Below are 21,177 nucleotides of genomic sequence, written 5' to 3'. Positions count from 1 at the left end.
GCTTTTAAAGAAGGGTAAGCCATATTATATAACACAAAATAGATTTTGTGGCAAAAAGTATTGTTAGGAATATATAAAGTCACTTTCTAATGACAAAGTTCAAATCACTAAGATTTTAAACTTGTAGGCATCTAATAAATTAGCTTTAAAATTTATAAAGCAAAAATTAATATAACGACAAAAGGGGAAATTGACAAATCCTTCCTAGTGGGAGAATTGCTCACTGCTTTCTCAGTTAATACTAGGACAAGCAAATAAAACTAGTGAACTTACAGTAGATGATTAGCAGACATGATTTTTTAAGCTTTTAGCTTTGTAGTTTAGAGACTATACTCCAAAATTAGAGAATATATTTTCTCAAAGAACATATGAAACATTTTTGATCATATGTTATCCCATTAAGCAAGTCCCAACAAAATCAAAGAATTGGCATCATTCTTTCTCTTTTATGTAAGTTACTTTACCTCAAACTTAACCTGGTAAATATTCTTGAAACCTATAGTGGATGTTCTTAATAGCAAAGAGTTAGATACATTTCCATTAAAACCAGGAAAAAAAACAAGGATGGTCATTGCTACTACTTCTATCCAACACTGTATTAGAAGTTCTTGCCAAAGAAAGGTAATTTTAAAAAGTAAGAATTGAAAAGAAACTTAGGAGTCTGTAAAATACAGTTCTCCACATGGAAAATCCCATAGCATCTATAAAAAATGTACTAGAATTTATGAAGATTTTAACAAAGTAGTTGATTATAAGATGAACATAACAAAACTTAATTTGATACCTCAATTGCTTGTGTGTCAGCAATATGCATAGGACTAAAAAGTGTTTTGAAAACCATGCCATGTGCAGGAGTAACAAAAACTATGTTACATAGGAATAATACAAATATAGAAGATCTGTGTGCAGCAAAGCCACAAAACTTAATTGAAAGACAGTGTAAAATAGACATAATTAAGTAAAAGATTCCTGGATGGGAAAACTCAATTTCTAAAGATGTCATTTATTCCCACATTGATCTGTATGTTTGATGTAATTCCAATGAAGTCTTAAGAGAATTTGTTGTGGACCTTTACCAGTTGATTCTAAATTTTCAAAAAAAAATGACAATTTAGATTCTAAATTGTGGAATGACAATAGACTGAGAATAACCACAGAAAAATCTAAAGAAAAAAGTTGTCAGGACTTGATCTACAATATCAAAATTTAGTTTAACAATATAGTAATTAGGGCAGCGCCTGTGGCTCAAGGAGTAGGGCACTGGCCCCAAATACTAAAGGTGGTGGGTTCAAACCCAGCCCTGGCCAAAAACAAAAAACAAACAAACAAACAAAAAACTGCAAAACAATATAGTAATTAAGACAGTGTGGTATTGGGATAGTTAAACAAACAAAAAGCCCAGTGGCATAGAGTATAGAGCTCTAAAATAGACACTTGCATATATAAAGACTTAACAAGTAACAAATAATGCCATTGAAAATACTTGGGGAGTACAAATGACTTAATTAAAAAAGAAAGAAAGAAAAGAAAATACTTGGGGAAAAAGGATGGAGTAGGAGGAAGAAGAGAAGACTTATGCAATTTTATTCAACCCAGTGTTTCTATTTGGTAAAATTAATGAAAACATTTTAACCTTGGTTTTAGGAGCAGAATTGGTTTCTTACTGACTACCCTGACCCCCATCCTACTTAGGATTTCTAACTCTGAAAGGATTTCAATCTTTATATGGAACCCTTGGTTACAAGAAGTTGTATTCTTCAAATTTTAATTTTTTTCTAAAAAAGAATTATTTATATATTGTCTTCACAGTGAAACCCACGATAACTTAGAGTCATCTACGTCCATTCCTGTTTAATCAGGGCCTGTATACTAGTATATGGTGAGAATGAACTAGAAGATGTAGCTACAGCAGCAAACCACTCTCAGTCTTCACAAAGCACAAGTTAATATCTCACTTAGTGCTGCATGTTCTAGGTTAGTTGCCAAGAGGCTTTGCTCCACTCCATCACAGGATTTTTGCTGTTGGAATTTTTACCATTTTCTGTAGTACTTTGGATCACTCAGCAACCTCAGTCTCTGTATCAGGTTAAGAGAAGATAGAGACTAGAGAACTGCCCTGGAAAATTCAGCCTGGAAGTGACCCATGACACATCTAGCCACTTTGCATTGGCCAGAATTAGCCATGTAGTTCTGCCTGACTTGAAGGGACTCAAGAAATAAATGTAGGGAAGCAATCTGTCTCTGCCATAGATAGTAATACTGTGGTTAAATTGGAATCCTGACAAGTTTGGCAAAAGGATAATTTAGATAGGGGTGTTCTTATATGGACTTATTTGTAGTTGAAGTTTTATCTTTGAACTGCATCTTAGATGTTGAAAATCACATAAAAAGTTTAAGTGGTGTCACTTAATTTTTGGTATTCTATGCAGGTTTTTTCACCCTTGTATTGAATGTATAGGTAATTGAGATTGGTACATAAAAATAAATCAATGAAAGCGGCCAAGGGGGGAATTATTTATATAAATTTAATCTATACATTAATGTTTCTCTATTGTCTTCTTTTTTATGGTAGCATGAAAACATTCCTTTTGAAGACAAGATTGCATCAGTTAAAGTGGTAAGTTCATAGTAAGCTGGGCATTATAATGTCAAACCTATATTTATTGGTTAATTTGTTTATAAAAAGGTTAATACTTTATACAAACTAAGTATATTTTAAGGTATTCTTGAGAGTAGGTACGAATATTAAGTTAACGGGATAAAAGTTTATGTGAGTTGTATTCTATAATAAAATAGAAAATCTGGTCTCTCAAAATTTTGTCTTATACCTTATTTGGAAACCAGTATGTATGTAGAATGAAGGTTCATAAAAGAGTATATGTGAATTTTCTGAATTTTCTGAATTCCTATTCCCAATGAAAATTCAGTCGAGATCAAGATATAAATGCTCTTCACCTGATACTGCTTGGAGGGTTTTTTTTTTTATTGAGGTGAAATATGCATATATTATTTACCATCTTTTATCCTTTTTAAGTGTACAGATCAGTGGTAAGAAATACATTTTTATTACTGAGGGTATTTTTACCCTTCCTCTCCTTCTACGCCTTCTTTTCTAGCCTCATCAATCTAGTCTCCATTTCCTTACGATACACTTTCTTTAGCTCCCACATGTAAATGAGAATGTGCCTGTGAATCGTCATAGTTCTCTACATGCAAATGCAAATAGGATAAAGAGGACAGAAAAGAAAAAGTGGGGCTTTAGGAGTGTACAGAGCAAAGAATTGAAATTTTTTCTCCTTGAAGAAGTGATATTTTAACCGAGGCCTCAAGGATAAGTAGGAGTTAGCCAGGCTCAGTGGCAGAATTTATGAGCATTATGGGCACAAGGAGCAATATATGCAAAATCCTAGAGAAAAAGGAACACACAGCGTCTCGGGGACTGACCAGGAGCACAAAGGGCACGTGGAGAGCAAGAGTAAAGCGTCAGGAGAAAAGGTGGACAGCAGATCCTGGACCTTCTCAGCAGTTTTCAGGACTATAGACTATTTTAAGGGTTCAAGTTTCTGAATACTTAACTAGGGGTGTGGCGAGATGGGAATTAAGTTTTTAAATCTGTCTAAAATGTGGATGAAAGATTAGAGAAAGGCAAAACAGGTGTAAGAACTACTGTGAGACTCTTGCCAAACTGAGTTAGCGGATGAAGATGTCTTAGCATGGTGTTTTACTTTTATGTGCTCTGTAAGCAAATATTAATGCTTCTTTTTTATTTATTTTTTTGGGGGCTTTTTTATTTTATTTCGTTGCTTATTTTTTATTTCTTTACTTTGTTGTTGTTGTTGTTGTTGTTGAGACAAGGTCCCACCCTATGCCCCTGAGCAGAGTGCAGTGGGCGTGGTAGCTCACCACAACCTCAGACTCGGGCTGCGGGCACCCCGCTGCCTCAGCCTCCGGAAGCCGCTGGGATTACAGGCGCTCGCCGCGGCGCCCGGCTGGGTTTTTCCATTTTTTTCACGAGTCGGGGTCTCACTGTCGCTCAGGCGAGTCACGAATTAACGCTTCTTTTGAATGGTAGAAATAAGAGGTTTCTTTCAATGCTGTGTGTGGAAACTTGGGAAAAAAGTTTCTTTTTCTTTACTTCTAACATTTCTCTTTTAGGATTTTCTGTGGCATCCAGAAGTTAATGGTTCAATGAAACAGTGTATCAAAGTGTGGACTGAGGTGGGTATTTGACAATATAGGTCTGGTTTTGTTTTTTTGTTGTTGTTGTTTGTTTTTTAGCAATCTGATTATAAAATCCCACAAGCATCAGGTTTTCTTCCTTTTGCTAGCCTGTCTCACTCTCCTATACTTGATACATACCTTGTGGATAGCAATTACGTTGTGCTGGACAGAGTCTAGCACTTAACTGAGAAGAGAAAAGTATTAATCCAATATTTCTGTCCTATTATCACCATTTTAGATCTAGGAGAGATGCTTATACCAGACTTTCCAGACTTAACATTTTCTGTTAGTGCCATAGCTGAGTTAATTCAAACCCAGGTGATTTTCCGAGCACAATATACATTCTCTTAAGCATTTTTCCCTTTGTCCTTCAAACTCATGCCCAAGTGCTTTAGGAAACTTTTGTTTGTGTAGCCATTATTCTCTTTTATTATTACATTTATGACTCAGAAGACTAGACTAGTATATTTTAGCTCATAATGTTTGGAGATAAGTTAGATGTGCTGTTAACCTCAAAACACCCCTAAGCTTTCACAAGTCCACTTTACAATCTCTACAGAAGTCTCCATGTAGCCCCTTGTCAGTCCTTTAATTAAACCTGTCTTCTTTCCTAAAGGCATTTGCATTGGGAATGGATAAAACAATATTCAATTTTGTGGGCCTTGTTTTGCTGAATTACTTGTTCTGTAATAGTTTAAAATTTTTTAATTTTTAAACTTTTTTGCTTCTCTTTATAGTAAATGTTTAGTGCTGCAACCACATCATGCAATAAATAGGCTTTTGTAGGATCTTGTGGGAACCTAGCCACCATTTCTAACCTTGTTTCTTTGAGCAAATGTGTTCTGGTTTCTAAAAAGCAAATACGTAGACAACTTCTAGAATTCAACTTTCTGGTAAATTGAGGGTCTGCACTTACTTGCTGTGTTTTGGTGATTTTTGTTATGTTTTCAAATGTCCAGATGACAGAATAATGTTGTATGTATATTTAAAATGATTTAAACGTGTGTTTTATGTTTGTGCTAGATCTGAAAAGTGTATTTATTAAAGTAGTAGAAATTCACAGTTAAACATCAATACAGTATAATTTGTAAGTCCTATGAGATTGCAGAAACTCTTTAAGTTATTTACTAATCTGGAGAAATGTTACATATCCAAATTTTCAATTCTAATATGCTAAAAATAATTTTGAAGCCTTAGATTCTGTTGTAAAACTCTTTGTAATTATTGACAGTAGGAAAAGATTCAATTTATTTAGGTAAATGGTTAAGTGGTCACCAAAGATTGATTAGTTGCTGATTTTCACTCATTCAGGGAGTGTGTATGTATATATGCATATACATATGTATTTATTTATTTTTTTACCATTTCCACAGTGAGCTGCTAGATCCTGAGAATATTATTTTTTTTTTTTTTTTTTTTTTGAGACAGAGTCTCACTATGTCTGTTTTGGTAGATTGCCGCAGTGTCCCAGCTCACAGCAACCTCACACTCTTGGGTTTAAGTGATTCTCTTGCCTCAGCCTCCCAAGTAGCTGGGACTACAGGTGCCCACTACGACACCCAGCTATTTTTTTTTTGTTGTTGTCGTTGTTTAGCAGGCCCAGTTCGGGTTTGAATCCTCTAGCCCCTGTGTATGTGACCAGCACCCTAACCACTGAGCTATGGGTACCGAGCCATATTTTTTATTATTTATGTACTGTTGCTAGCTTTGGGCTGAGTGATAGGAATGTGGCTGAGAATTAGCTCTAATCTCAGCCCTCAAGGAATTTTCAGTCTAGTTAATGGTGACTTATTGATGATATGGTAAGTCAGGGGCTAACACAGAATTGAGCACAAAGGACTATAAAAGCACCATGGGTAGAATCATTTAGCATGGGAGGTGGTGAGAGTATAGGTGATGTTCCAAGGAAGTTTCCCAGAGGATATATTTCCAAAAGAACTATCGTTTAGGAAGAAGATATGTGTACTTATTAACTGGAACAGCTTTATAGAAGCCTATAGGCATAAAAAAAAGTTGAATTAGGAGGACTCTAAGTAGATTATTATTCAGCAGATATTTATAAATCACCTGACATATTCTAGGTACTAAGCTAGACGGTGTTGGTTAACATGATATTCCCCTCAAAGAGCTTATAGCTGAGTGGCATATATAGGTGAATAAGGAAGCAATGCGACAAGTGCTAAAATAGGGCAAGTACAGGGTACAGCAGGATTGCAGGTCTTTAAAGGTGAGTGCGAGGAGTGAGAAATGGGAATGTTCCATGCAAAGGAAACAGTGCTGACGTTGGTGTATAGCCTATTGAGGAAATCACCAGCAGTTAAGTATGACTGGGGCTGAGTATGACTCTGCTGCCTTACCTGTGTTTGGTTTTAGTTGTTCTTGATCATGTGCTTCCTTCTGGGGGAGGGGTGATAAGAGATGATGTAAGTAGATACTGGATTATGAGTGATACCCAAAGCCATATGCGAGGGGTGGACTTATTTTATCTACCTATCTATCCATTTCTTATGATGGTACTTCTGAATACTTCAGAGTGTATTTTCTAAAAGTAAGGACATTTGGTTGGATTTATTTTGAATATAATGAAGAACTATTGACAGTTTTAAGAGGATCGTGATGCAATATGTGGAGTAGTGGTTAAGAGATGGGATTGGAGAAATATTTTTTGAGAATAAAGGTGATTCAGGTTGAGAGATAGAAGGAGAAGTGGAAAAGGAGGATGAGATTGATAGTATGGGAGTTGGAGGAGATAATTCAGGGATTATAACTCCAGAAGTGAAAAGGGAGGGAATCTGGGCACAGAGTAAGGGATTAGTCACTGGGAGGATTAGGGATATATTTTTACTATCTTGTCAAGGAAAGATACTCACACTGAATTCACTTTGTGTGCTTGATGTAGGATATGTTTATTTCTAAATATTATCCTACAGTGAGTATAAGAAGAAGTTGTAAGAATAGGGAAAGAAGTTGAGAGCACCTGTGTTGCAGGAATTCTGTTTTCTCTATGAAGTTTGAAAATTAGACTTTACGCTAAGGAGGAAGAGGACAGGAAGAACCTGTGAGACAAATACAAGGTTTGGGGTAGCCATGTGAAGAATGAGAAAGATAGCTGGGCAGGGTGGTGCACACTTGTATCCCAGCTACTGAGAAAGCCAAGGCGGGAGGATTGCTTAAAGCCAGGAGTTTGAGGTTGTAGTGAGTTATGATCATGCCCCTGCACACTGGCCCAGATGACAGAGACAGACCCTGTCTCCCCCACACACACCCCCCCCCACACACACACACACGACAGAGCCAACTAGGGATGAGGAAATTTTAAAAAAATTATTTTTTTCATTAAAAAATTTTCTAACAGTGTAAAATGAAGCATGCTGGACTAGGAGTGAGTAGGCATATTTCTGAAGGAAATGGGTTCATTTTATGATTATTTTCCTAGTATTCTACTACCTTTATAATAACATAATAACAGATATTTTAATTTTTGTATGTGGATCACATTTTTTCTTACTATATTATTGGTTATTTTTAAGTGCTTCTGTGTACATGATTATAATATCAGGTTTTTGATGTGATAGAAAGAGCACTGAACTCAGAAGTCAAAAGAAGACTTAAGTTCTGACTCTGTACCTGCAAGGCCTCAGCAATACGCCCGTAGGCGTTCTGAATCTGTATCCATGTTCTATAAGATATTCACAGTACTTTCTGCCAAATTCACAAAGTGGCAAGCATCTAGGTTAAAATGAGATAATTTAAGAGAAAGTACTTGGTAAGTTCCTAAGTACTATATATGTATATGTTATACTATACATACACTTAGTTCCACACATAGTATATACTGTAATTATATATAGATAGCATTACTATATGCTGTATTATATGCCATAATTATAGATAGTATAATATATACTATAATTACACACTAATTAGTATAATTATATACTAACAATATAGTATGGCTATATACTTTACACAGTATACAGTAGTCTCCCTTTTATCCATGGTCAATACATTCTAACACCCCTTCCCCCAATAGATATCTGAAACCAGGGATCTTACCAATCCTCTATATATACCGTGTTTTTTTCTACACCAATATATATATATAAAAGTTTGTAAATTAATCATAATTAGACATTAATAATAATAAAATAGAATAGTTAACAGTATGCCAATAACACTATTCTTGTGCTTTGAGGCCATTATTAAGTAAAATAAGGGTTATTTGAAGACAAGCATTGCATTACTCTGACAGTCGATCTGATAACCAAGATGACAACTAAGTGACAATTGGGTAGGTGGCAAATACAGTGTGGTACTCTGGACAGAGGGAGGATTCCCATCCTGGGCAGGACAGAGGAGCATGGTATGAAATTTTATCATTTTACTCAGAATGACGCACACTTTAAAAGTTATGAATTGTTTATTTCTGGAATCCTGCATTTAATATTTTTGGACTTTAGTTGACTGTGGGTAACTGAAATAGCAAAAAGTGAAATCACGGATAAGGAGAGACTACTATAATTTGCATTTGGTGAAAATTACTAAGGATTTCTCCCCCTCCCCACCCACGTGTGGTCTTTAATGATTATCAGTTTGTTTTGTTAAACACACATTGAATTTAGTTTCCCTAAAGGTTATATTTCTTTAGGGCACTGACCTTGTATTTTATTTAACATTTATACTGTGTGCCCTTGTAGGTTTCCATAAGTATCTTTTACTTGGCTAGCACAATACACTAGAGCTTTACTCTAAGTAATTTACTTAGTGTTCAGATTAATACTAGGTTATGTTACATTTTAGTAATAGGTTTTTTTGTAAATGCATTTAGAAGAACTTAAATTTTAAGGAAAAAAAAATAAATGATTTTGCTCGTATTAATTCCCTGAACTGAATATAATACTATAATGAAGATTTTTCTTCCTTTAGGATTCCATTGCAAAGCCCCATGTGATTGTAGCAGGAGCTGCCACGGCAAGTTACATCATGATTTTTGTTTCACCCTTAAGGATGTGCTAAGAAAAAGTCAACTTATATCAAATAGAATTCTTGATTGTACTTACCTTTTAATTCTTATTTCTATTATAATCAGACTGAATTTTTTAAAAAGCCCTAAATGAACTTAGAAAATTTGGTGTTACATGTCAATATAATTTTAAGTATAAAATTTTAAAGTATAAAATTTAAGTATAAAATTTTTATACTTAAAATTATATTCTTAATTGTTATACATTATAAATCTAATTTTATGACAGCTTTTTTTGTCTAATTGCCTTTATATATTTATATATTTCATGAAGTAATTTCTAAGAATGAACAAAACTGAGAATTATCTTAAAATAGTAACCCTGTCACAATAAGTAAATTATATACTTTAATTTTTCTGTGAAAGATACTGAATTAATGATTGATTTCCTTTTTATTAGTGGTCCATCAAGATTCACAATGGTAGCAATGAAGCACTTTCGCAATACAAAATGAACATTACCTCCATAGCACCACTTTTAGAAAAATTGGCAAAGACCAGTGATGTTTATTGGGTCTTACAAGGTAAGGAATAAATAATGAAAATGTCATATTGTATATATTTTGAGGCACAGGTTCTTATTATCTTCCATTTCAAGACGCAAAGTTACTGCTTTATGAGAATAACTTTTGAAATAAGGTTTGCAAGATAAGAATAAACTTGAGTTATTTGCTTTCCTTTTTTAAGTGTAAGGAACAGACTTATAAATACAATAAGTAAAAAATAAGTAAATAAAAAATATTCTCCAAGGATTCTCAACAGGCGAAATGGTTGTAGAATATAACAAAGAGGTAAGTCCTAAAGGCAAATGAGATCGTTACCTCTGGTTTTTTGTTTCTTACGAAGTATATTTATTGTGATAAGTAAAAATAGAGAAAAAGTATTAGTAAATCTGTTTTATAATATTAGAAATATTGGAATTAAATATACTTTTGAATTGACAGAATATTGTGCGAATATTTAAATATTACGCGAATATTTAAATTCATGCCATCTATTTAATAGTTTATACTTGGTAATGAAATTCTTTAAGAGAAAATAGATATTAGATGAACTCATTTCAGGAATTTATTGAATGTCGATTATTTAATACCCAGCACAATCTGGGTATTTTCACAATTCAAGTTGTATGTCAGAAACTCTTATGATTATTTTCAAGTTGAATGTCAAAATAAAAAGAATAAGAAAGGGTTGTGATGATTTGTTCTATATCCCTGACTCATTGTTAACCTTTCTCTTACTAAAATGGGAAAAATTTAAATACATTATAAATTATAGTAAGTAATAAAAGAATAGACAGACCTTAATCCTAAATGATATTGACTCCTAATCATATGAACGGAGTTTACAGAATTAAATAGTGACAGCAGAAAAAAAAAAAAAAAAGATGAGCTGCTGTTCTTAATTAGGCAACATTCCATAGTCCAGTTTTAATTTCTTTTCATAGTGTAACCCAGTATTCCAAAATTTTAAACTCATAAGAGATGCTAGAACATAAAAATGTTTCCTTAAAGTTATGTACATAGAGAAGGAACAAAAATTCTTTAAATTTGAGGGAGCTTACTGGTTGACTCAAAAACTTAATATAAGGTAGGAAATCTATTTATCTTAGCTAGCTTTATGTACAAATGAATTATTAGGTACCTAGTATCATACACATTTTAAGAACAAAATATGAAATGTCAATTAAATAACTTCCATGTTCACAATTTTTACCATTAGAGCTTTCTAATGTGTTTTTAAAAATGTGTTTCACATGTAGATCCTGTTTATGAAGATCTGTTAAGTGAAAATAGGAAGATGATCACTAATGAGAAGATAGATGCCTACAATGAAGCTGCAGTCAGTATTTTGAATAGTAGCACCAGAAATTCTAAATCGAATGTTAAGATGTTCAGTGTTTCCAAATTAATTGCTCAGGAAACTATCATGGAATCTTTGGATGGCTTACATCTTCCTGAATCAAGCAGAGAAACTGTAAGGATTCTTGTATTTGTCAGTAGATGGGAACTATAATATCAATTGGTTATAGGCATAAGTCATAACTTTGGTTATAATGGTTATAAGTAATTTACTTTATTGCAGTTTTAATTACTTTTAGTTGTTCCATCTAAAGGTACATCCAGAAATAGTTTTGCTTTCTATTATCTAGCTGAACATATAAATAGGAGTTTTAGTATACTCTAAGAGAGAAAGAAGTTATGGAAAGGATGAAATGAAACTTCCTTTATTGAGTACTAATCGCTGTTAAAATACCTTGTCTCACATGCTCTCAGCATGCTCATGTTTGAAAACTGCTTTACGTTGTCCTTAACTTCAAACTTTAAGCTGACAAGATGAATGAAGAGCTCTTCAATGAAAAGTACATTTTTTAACATATAAAATAATTTTTATTGTTTCCTGTAATCTATACCCTGGACATTATTCAGTGTACAGAGTAGGTGCTGAACAAATTCAGGTTGACTGATAGAAAGAGATTTGGATTAAATGAAGGAGAACCACATAACTATAAATTTTCACACATAGTAGAACAAATATTTGGTGTTTTTTTAAATCATATGAAGCAATGGTCTTAACCTTTTTGAGGATCACACACTTTTTGAGGATCACACAAACTCTTTGAGTATCTGATAATAAGCCATGGTTCTGTTCCTCTGCTGCATAAAATGTGTGTGTTTGCATGTACACAGAGTTCTCTGTGTACTTGATGAGGCTTTGTAGACTCTCCTGAAACCTGATTAAGAACCTTGCGATGGAATTTGTAAGTTAGGATCTGCAAGCGTGTTAGCATAGAACCTCCTGAAGTCTCAGAGCTAAAAGGATGAGGTTACTAAATATTTGAGTACTTTAAATACTTAGGCTTAAATAATATTATCATCTAGAGTTCCACAAACACCTGAACTATAAATTTTTTATGAAATTAGAGTCCGACTGAAACTTTAGATAGAATCTTGACAGCTTTCCTAGAATAATTTTATAATCAAAGTGTGTTGAAGCTTCTGTATTATATTTAACATGAGAAATATTAAAACTGTTGAATCCTAAGTGGTCTATAAACTATACACCAAATGAAAGGTGTATTATAAATATTGTTAGCTAAGAATTAATAATTTTTCACTGATGATATTAATTACATTCTTTTATCACATCTAAATAGTAGAGTCTCTGTATGTTCTGTTTTGAAAGTTTGATAGTTAAAATTCTTTGGTCCTTGACATCTGTCAGTATTTCTTTAAGCAAAGGTCATGACACATTAGCAGCCGTGAAATCAGTATATTTTTTTTAAAAAAAGAATAGAATAGAACAATGTCAGAGTGCATTCCAAGTAGTAAGGGTAAGTATTCTTTCCTATAATGTATCCTGGGTCACATTATAAAATGAGTTTTTTATTATGGATCATAGTCCCAGAAGTTTGAAACACCCTGAACTAGCTGTTGAAAGATCGAAGGAATACCATTATTTGATGAGTGTTTGGGAAGTGGGAGCAAAAAGTATGAAAAGCATTTTGGCTTCAGTGCTGAAAACTCAGCAGTATTCACAGGAGAAAATCTAATGTGAAATGCATCACTGACAAGATAATAACCAAATAACTTGATTTGTTCACAGAGTGCAATGATTCTTATGAACGTATATTGCAATAAGATTTTGAAGCCTGTAGATGGTTCCTGTTGTCAACCTCGGCCTCCTCTTACTCTCATACAGAAGCTAGCTGCTTGCTTTTTCACCTTATCTATTATTGGATATTTAATTTTTTATATAATTCATCGTAATGCTCATCGGAAGAATAAGTCATGTACTGATTTGGAAAGTGGAGAGGAAAAGAAAAATATTATCAATATCCCTGTGTCTCCATTAGAAGTACTTTTACAGTCTTTCTGCAAACTTGGCCTGATTATGGCTTATTTCTATATGTGTGATCGTGCAAATCTGTTTATGAAGGAAAACAAGTTTTATACACATTCATCTTTCTTTATTCCGATTATCTACATCTTGGTTTTGGGAGTATTTTACAATGAAAATACTAAGGAGGTAAGAGTCATTTTCTTCTTAGCTCATATTATCCTTCTTCTATCATTACCATCTTTACATTTAAAAAAATGTCGTTTATCATACCAGAATATACAAACATGTAGAAAGAGGAGGATGAAGGAATATTGTAGTTACACTTCACTTAGTGGACTCTTAGCTGTAGTTTTTTTCAGAACAGTTTGGAAGAAGTTCAGAGTTGCATGTGAATTTTTGAAAAGGTGGGAAATATGATTGTGAAAAAGATTTCATGACTTGTTATTTTGCCTGCTTGGGAATTGAGAAAGTGGAAGCTTCTCATTTTACAGTGGTCTTTAATCACAAGATACTATTATCTTTAATAAATTAAAAACATAGAATTATACATATTAACAAATACTAGTATGTATGAACATATATTTATATATTTCTGAGTCAGACATATATACACAAATTAGAACTTACATAATGATGTGGAATTTTGAATTTTCTATTTTAGAATTTCCTATTTTTCAATAGTCTATCATTGCTCAGAATATTTGTGTAATGTCGCAGAATATTTGTCTTACATCTTTACAAGGCATGATTCATTTGAATTAGTAATTCTATTGTAAAAAAAAAATACCTCTCCTTTAAGGATTATTAATCAGTTCTTCATATCTAGTAAGAATTACAAAGGAAAATAAACTATAATAGAGCTTTTTCTGACAAAGTCTGAAAGAACTATTAAGGTCTTTTTTTAACTCAAAAATTCTAAAGAAAATTACAGAATGCCATTTTTAGGTTTATAAATTTTCACAACTATTATAGTTTAAATGTCATTTTAATATAAAACCGAAAGGATCAACTCAAATATTCAAAATCTCCTTTAGTTTATATTTACTTTTCAAATTCATATTATAATTAAAATAGTTTTATGATATCTTTTATCATAAAATAAAATGACAACTTTTAACTGCCCCTCCGAAGATTCTTTTGAAAGAAGCATTACCCTTATATCTTGTAAGAAAAATGTTAGCATACTTAATATATACTGTCTAAATAATTTATGGTGAATTTTAAAACAGATTCTGATTCCTTTACACAGACTAAAGTATTAAATAGAGAACAAACAGATGAATGGAAAGGCTGGATGCAACTAGTAATTTTGATTTATCACATCTCTGGAGCAAGTACAGTAAGTATTTTAAGTTCAGAAAGTCTAGGAAATGTCATTTTAATGTTTCTTTTTTGTGTTTTTTATTCTCTACCCATTAAAGACCCTTCTTATTTTCCACTTGATATCCTGTCTTCACATTCTCCTTACTCTTTGAGAAGTGTAATTTTAATAGCAAAAATAATTTTTAAGAGACAAGGAAATACTTGATTTATATTTACTTTCTCTTAATTTTAATGATGGGAATATCTGATATCTAAAAGTGTTATTTCTTGTCATCTTGTTGAACAACTAATTTAAAGTTATCAAGAAACTTTATAGATGACAATTGCAAAGACTTTAGATAGACAAGTTACAATCAAAAGAAATCAAATTGTATTTTTATATTCTTCACTTTTATGAAGTTTGATCAACTATCTTTACATTTTTAAAGTTAAAAAACTTAGCACTGTCTGCCTTGGTGTTCAGAGAATCCAGATAAAGATGCACTACCATCCTAGACCATGAGTATACCATATTTCCTAAGTACTATTGTGTCCTCCATGCTGGGCAAAACCCTTCCTTTGATCACCCAGAGTCTTCTGTACATAGACAAAATAGTTTTTTTCTTCTCCCTCAGTGTCTTAAAATACTTAGGATTTTCATGATCTCTGGCCACCTTTGCTACATTAGGGTTTAGAAAAAAAGTATTAATTTTGAGTTGTAGCATTCCGGCTATATCACAGTTAAAACAAACTTTTAGGGGTGAGGCTAACAACTACTTTTCACATAGATATTTTATAGTTAAGATACAACCTGACTTCTATACAATGTGTTAAAATGTTAAGAAAGTCATTAATAATTTGGGAGCTACTGAAGTGGGTTTTATTACCTAATTTGCTTATGTAAAGTACATATCTATAAATAATATTTAATAAGTTGAGGTGAGAGGGGAGTGTTGCCCAGAAAGGAGTATTTTGAAAATTCCACAGCAGCAAATAAGGAGGTAAATAATATTGTTACTGGGGTTTTTCAGGTGTCAACCAACAATTTGAAAACAATGTTATTCTTCATTGTCTCTTTATTATTTTCAAAAATTGTTGGTGATTTTAGGGTTGTTTGAAGGCCAGAAGGCAGAGGAATGAAGTGTAATTTTTGCTGCAGTTATATGGCTATGATATTACATTTGTGGCAACAGTGAATTCCTGTGGTACTGCAGCTGTAGGAAAGCTAGTGAATTTGAATAGCTATAGAAGAATCAAGACAGTAAAAGGAAAGATAGAGATAGCAAAATGTGGTTTATAAACCCAGCTCAGAATTTGTAGGCTAAATCCGGTGCTTATCTAAGAAGTAAATAGAGATGAATATTGAATCTAGAAATATTTCTGCCATGCAAATAAAGACTGGGTTAATTTGGGGGAAAGAGGGTGTTTGTTTTAAGAAAATATCATTTAGAGACGTAATTAATTGGTGACATATTAAAATGTGATACTACGGTAAAAAAAAAATTAGGCAGAAAGAATTAATGGCAGATTGAGTTCTTCAATTCAGTGATTCCAGAAAGTGTTTAGATCATAAAAGGATGAAGGCAATTTGGCGTTCTATTATAATCATTTACCAACCTAACATTCTAATATATCTTAGCTACATCCCAATACGTTCTAAATTATGATTTTTAGAAAACATCTCTGTTCTGGAAGAGCATACTTTTCATTAAGAGATGAATATAATGACTAATTAACATATGCCTATTCTTTTATATAGGATTTCGTGGTTAAAAATGGCCTATATCTATATTGGCAAAGCATTCTTAACATAGGTGATAGCATATTTTGGGACTTGATTCTTGTATGTTTGAGGGATTACCCTTATGAAAAAATTTTACTGCCACAATTGTTTTAATTAACGAAACTTAATGTTTTTTATTTTGAGTAAAATATGTCAAGCTTCAGTTGTGCCATGTTTTATGCTAAAAGAGAAAACTATTTAAAAAATTCTAGAGGATTATTAAAATAATGCAGATGGTCTGGCAGATTATCATCCTTAGTATAAACATTCTTTTGAAATATAATTTATAACAAATGTGGATAGCATGCTAGGAACTTAACATGAAGAAAGCAGCGTGTTAGGTACATGCGGTAGGTGATTTTTGTGTTCCATTGTGTTTTTTCCCTTCCTTTAAGAATTTGTAAGTAGGGCGGCGCCTGTGGCTCAGCGAGCAGGGCGCCGGCCCCATATACCGAGGGTGGCGGGTTCAAACCCGGCCTGGCCAAACTGCAAAAAAAAAAAATAGCCGGGCGTTGTGGCGGGTGCCTGTAGTCCCAGCTACTCGGGAGGCTGAGGCAGGAGAATCGCCTAAGCCCGGGAGTTGGAGGTTGCTGTGAGCTGTGTGACGCCACGGCACTCTACTGAGGGCGATAAAGTGAAACTCTGTCTCTACAAAAAAAAAAAAAAAAAAAAAGAATTTGTAAGTAACTTTTATAAAGAGATCTCAATGAAAGGTCGTGAGAGAAAATGTGGGGATGAGAAAAAAATGGAACCATTAGTCAGCCTACCTATTAACTGTAATGAAGTTGGAATTCCAAATATATTTTTAATACCAAAATTTTGCTGTGAGTAAAACTTAACTCATGAAAAACAAAAACAATTTTGGCTTAAAGGAGGTGAAAGAGGCAAAACTACTCATGCAATGTGTGATGCTTGATTTAAGGCTCCTAGAGTAAAAAAATTTCTTTTGAAACCATAAAAGGCATTACTGGTATAATTGAATAAATTTGAATATGGATTGTATATTAAGTACTATTATCTTCATATTCAGTGAATATGAGTGTGTCTTACATATGCTATGATAATGTGGTCATGTAAGAAAGTATCCTTTCTAGGAGGTATGTGGAGAAACATTTAGCATCCTTTACATGATTCTACATGGCATCTAGGTGCCCATTGTACTATTCTTCCAACTTTTCTGTTGGTTGAAAACATCTTAAGATAAAAGTATGGGAGAAATATTACATGAAATTTGTAATAGGTCGATATTGGTAGGAACTTGGAAAATTGTCATGATGGTCTTTAATTTTATTTAAATGAATAGTATTTACTACTTAAATATAATAACCAACACCAACTTTGCAGTCCCAGATCTGGGCGTAGAGTGATTTGAAAGCATATTTTATGGAGAGTGATTAAAGTAATTGGGAATAGTTAACCTAAATTTGACATCTGTTTTCAAATACTTGTAGAGCTATCAGATGTAAGAGTGACTTAGCTTGGACATACAACCTTAAAGTTACTCTCTGCTATGGTGCCTACCAGCTACATGTGGTTGTTGAGCACTTTGTAGCTAGTCAGAATTGAGATGTGCTGTAACTGTGAAATACATACCAGATTAAATGCAATTATGACAAATTCATACTAAGTTCAAAAACTTTGTAGAAAGAAAGAATATAAAATATCTCATTACATGTTGAAATAATATTTGGGGTACACCGAGTTAAACACAATGCATATATTAATATTAGTTTCATTGGTTTCTTTTAACTTTTTAAATGTTCTGGTAGCCATATCAAAAAATTGTTTATATGGCTCATATTTTATTTCTGTTGGACAGAGCTGCTACTCTAGAGGGCTAAAGTTAGTAGATTTTACATATAGATTTCAACTTTTCATGAAAAGGAACTTTATAGTAATTAATAACCACCGATAAGTGGAATGGATTGCCTTGAGAGCTTGTATGTTTTATGCTGTTAAAAGTTACTTAGGCAAGTCTAGGAAGGGGGTATTTTAGAGTGCATTCAAGAATGAGATAAAGGCCTAGGTTATTTCAGTACTACATTTCCTACCTTCGTCTTCGTGATTCTAATGTATTATGCTTTCATTGAAAATTTCTGATATTTAATAATGAGGTAAGACATTTAAAAGTAACTAATAATGAAGGACAATAAGTAAAATTGTGTTTGATATATGGATTATGAGAGATATTAGAAATTCCAGAAGGTGAAATGACATTCATCAGATACCAAAGATTAGAATTTTTAACCAGGTTCTGAAGAAAAATAGAAGTTGAATAAGCAAAATGTATTTAGGGGAAACATATTCCAGGGCAGAATAAGGAGGTAAACAAAAGTGAGTGGACCAGGAAACTCAAGAAGAACCAGTTTAGGAGACAGCAAATCTATCATTTTGCTTAGAGTGAAGGCTAGGTGGAAGAATTTATGGTCTATTATAGGTTCTGAGTTTTTATTTTTTTTTCCTCCAGAAAAAATTTTATTCCCCCAAAAAGAAACAGATGTAGTCAAGGGTATACGCAAAAGGTGCGTACATTTAAGCCCTTATAATATCTGTTTAATGTGTCCACTTAATTATTTTGTCCTACAAAGCATCACTTGAGGAAGATACGTCTAAAATGGCCGTAAATAATATTAATGCTGGATAATTGCAGGAGTGATCACACAGGTCCATAAAATATTGATAGAAGCCAAAGGAATGTTACATAGATATAGTAGTTACTTTAGAAAGAATGGCCTTATAATTGCGAGGATTGGATGTCATTGAACAAGCCTTTTAAAGATTATTTTTTAAAACAGTGCGCTGGTTATATTGTGGAGATCAAGTATAGACACCTAAGGACCAGTGTGTGGTGGACAGACAGAATGACAGTGTTCTAAGGTTGGGAGAATTAGTATTTATGAATAAGATAACATTTCTAGAGACTCCTAGCATATGCCATGTTGTATTTCACTCAGTTTAGGCAGAAGTGAAGATGTAATGCTCTGGAAAACCATGATAAACTGTGATAATGATTACAGGGATTGGGCATGATGAAGATAGTGATGTAGGAGTATAAACCAAAATTATTTCATAAAATAAAAATGGGAAGGAAATAATGTTCCTAGATTATGTTTGCATGTTTTTGAAAATATGTATTTTTCGTAATAATATAAGTAGTCACTTGACCCTCAAATAGTCTAAAGTCTATGTATTTGAGGGGGTCAAAAATGTGTGATTTTTGTTTGTTTTGTTTTTCAACGCGAAAATATAAAGTCCAGAATAATTTTACATTCAGGATATATAGTGATTAACGATTTTAACTATCATATATTGAATTCTAACTGAGTGCAAGTTAATGTACAAAGTACTTCACATTTATCTCCTTCATTCCTCATAAGAACCTTTTAAAGAAGGAGGTGATAGTCTTATTTTGCAGATTGGAAAATTTAAAGTCACATAGCTGAAAAATGGCAGAACCAGAATTTGAACCTAGGCCTGTCTGATTCCAAAATCTACATTTTTGTAATCCCTGCTATAGTGCCTAACTTTTGAGGATAAACTGTTCATTGAACTAATGCCAAATGACAACAGTGACTTATTATCTTTGTTAAACGTACTCATTTTGGTAATTCAAAGTGTAGTTGATGCCAGCATTTATTTTCCCTGTTTATTTTTGTCAACAGTTCTTGCCTGTGTACATGCACATTCGAGTTCTGGTTGCTGCATATCTGTTTCAGACAGGCTATGGGCATTTCTCATACTTTTGGATCAAAGGAGACTTTGGAATCCATAGAGTATGTCAGGTAGGAATGTATTCAATTATTTTAATTTTCTTTCAATTCAACATGCTTTTGCACCTAACTATTGAGCAAATATAAATATGGTCACTATAGAACCATGAATAATTTGAATTTATGAAATAGCACTTTAAAATTATATTATTTCTGTGTTCTGTATTTAGTAATTTGCTATAAACAACTTATTAGTGATGGGAAATTAAATGAATATATAATAAAAGCACTGGTATAAAAAACACAGCTTGTGATTCACTTCAGTTTTGAGAAGTATACATAGTAATCTGGAATTATTATATGATGATATGTTTTCTCAGAGAAGAGGATTAGCATTTATTAAATTTCTCTTCTGTAAAGTTTCTAAACATTATTTTATTTATTCCCCCCCCCATTACAACCCCAAGTTGTCACCTCTATGTTTACAGATGAAGAAACTAAGGCTCACAGAGGTTAAATAATTTGCCCAAGGTTATATAGTGAGTAGTATAACACTAATACAAATCAGCCCAAATTCTGTGTTCTTTGAATAACATCAAAACTGATACCTGAAATGGCTGTTAAAAAGGTCCCAAAGACACTTAGAGTAATATTATTTTATATCTATGACAACTCTTAATTTAATCCCAAACGGGGTGAATCAACATCAAACGAGATGAAATGGCACCCCTTTCTTAAAATAATCTAATCTCTGTTTATAAACTATAGCTCTAAGAAAGAGGTTTACAGTTTTTTCCTGCATTTAACAAGATGGCAATTGCAGTAAGAGGACAGCTTGGCTAGTGCTTTGCCTGGATTTAGTTAATATAACAATGCATAACTATTTTATATTCACCTCTTTACAGTGATTATAGAACAAATATAATTTTAGGTCTAAGTAAAATATACTTTCATAGTTATTTCTGAGTCTTAAATGTTTATACTCTGCCAGAGAAAATGTCTTTGCTGTTCATGTGTACCTGGAATTGGAATGAAAACCATTTTCTTCTCCTTTTTAATAGGTCTTATTTCGTCTCAATTTCCTGGTAGTGGTCTTATGTATAGTAATGGATCGGCCTTATCAATTCTATTACTTTGTCCCTTTGGTCACAGTATGGTTCATGATCATATATGTTACGTTAGCAATGTGGCCACAAATAATCCAAAAAAAAGCAAACGGTAAATATACTCTTCATAATGTTAATTATCTATTATTTTGGTGTGCTAGATTTCTTTTTAATTGGTAAAGGCTATTA

General features: G+C 32.9%; 1 protein-coding gene across 1 annotated transcript in view; it reads left to right on the top strand.

Moving 5' to 3' along the window:
• Window positions 1-21,177, top strand: part of CASD1 (CAS1 domain containing 1) — a 46,147-nt gene that overhangs the window by 11,924 nt on the left and 13,046 nt on the right. Inside the window, exons 4-12 of the mRNA XM_053553601.1 lie at window positions 2,573-2,617; window positions 4,156-4,218; window positions 9,148-9,192; window positions 9,645-9,768; window positions 11,007-11,221; window positions 12,851-13,273; window positions 14,337-14,426; window positions 19,835-19,954; window positions 20,944-21,100. Of these exons, the coding sequence (XP_053409576.1) occupies window positions 2,573-2,617; window positions 4,156-4,218; window positions 9,148-9,192; window positions 9,645-9,768; window positions 11,007-11,221; window positions 12,851-13,273; window positions 14,337-14,426; window positions 19,835-19,954; window positions 20,944-21,100 (1,282 nt within the window). The remainder of the gene's footprint in view (window positions 1-2,572; window positions 2,618-4,155; window positions 4,219-9,147; window positions 9,193-9,644; window positions 9,769-11,006; window positions 11,222-12,850; window positions 13,274-14,336; window positions 14,427-19,834; window positions 19,955-20,943; window positions 21,101-21,177) is intronic.

The sequence above is a fragment of the Nycticebus coucang genome, chromosome 11 (genome assembly GCF_027406575.1).
Source record: "Nycticebus coucang isolate mNycCou1 chromosome 11, mNycCou1.pri, whole genome shotgun sequence".
NCBI classification, from domain to species: domain Eukaryota; kingdom Metazoa; phylum Chordata; class Mammalia; order Primates; family Lorisidae; genus Nycticebus; species Nycticebus coucang.
Note: the sequence above shows the minus strand (reverse complement) of the source record. Positions and strands in the feature narration are given on the sequence as shown.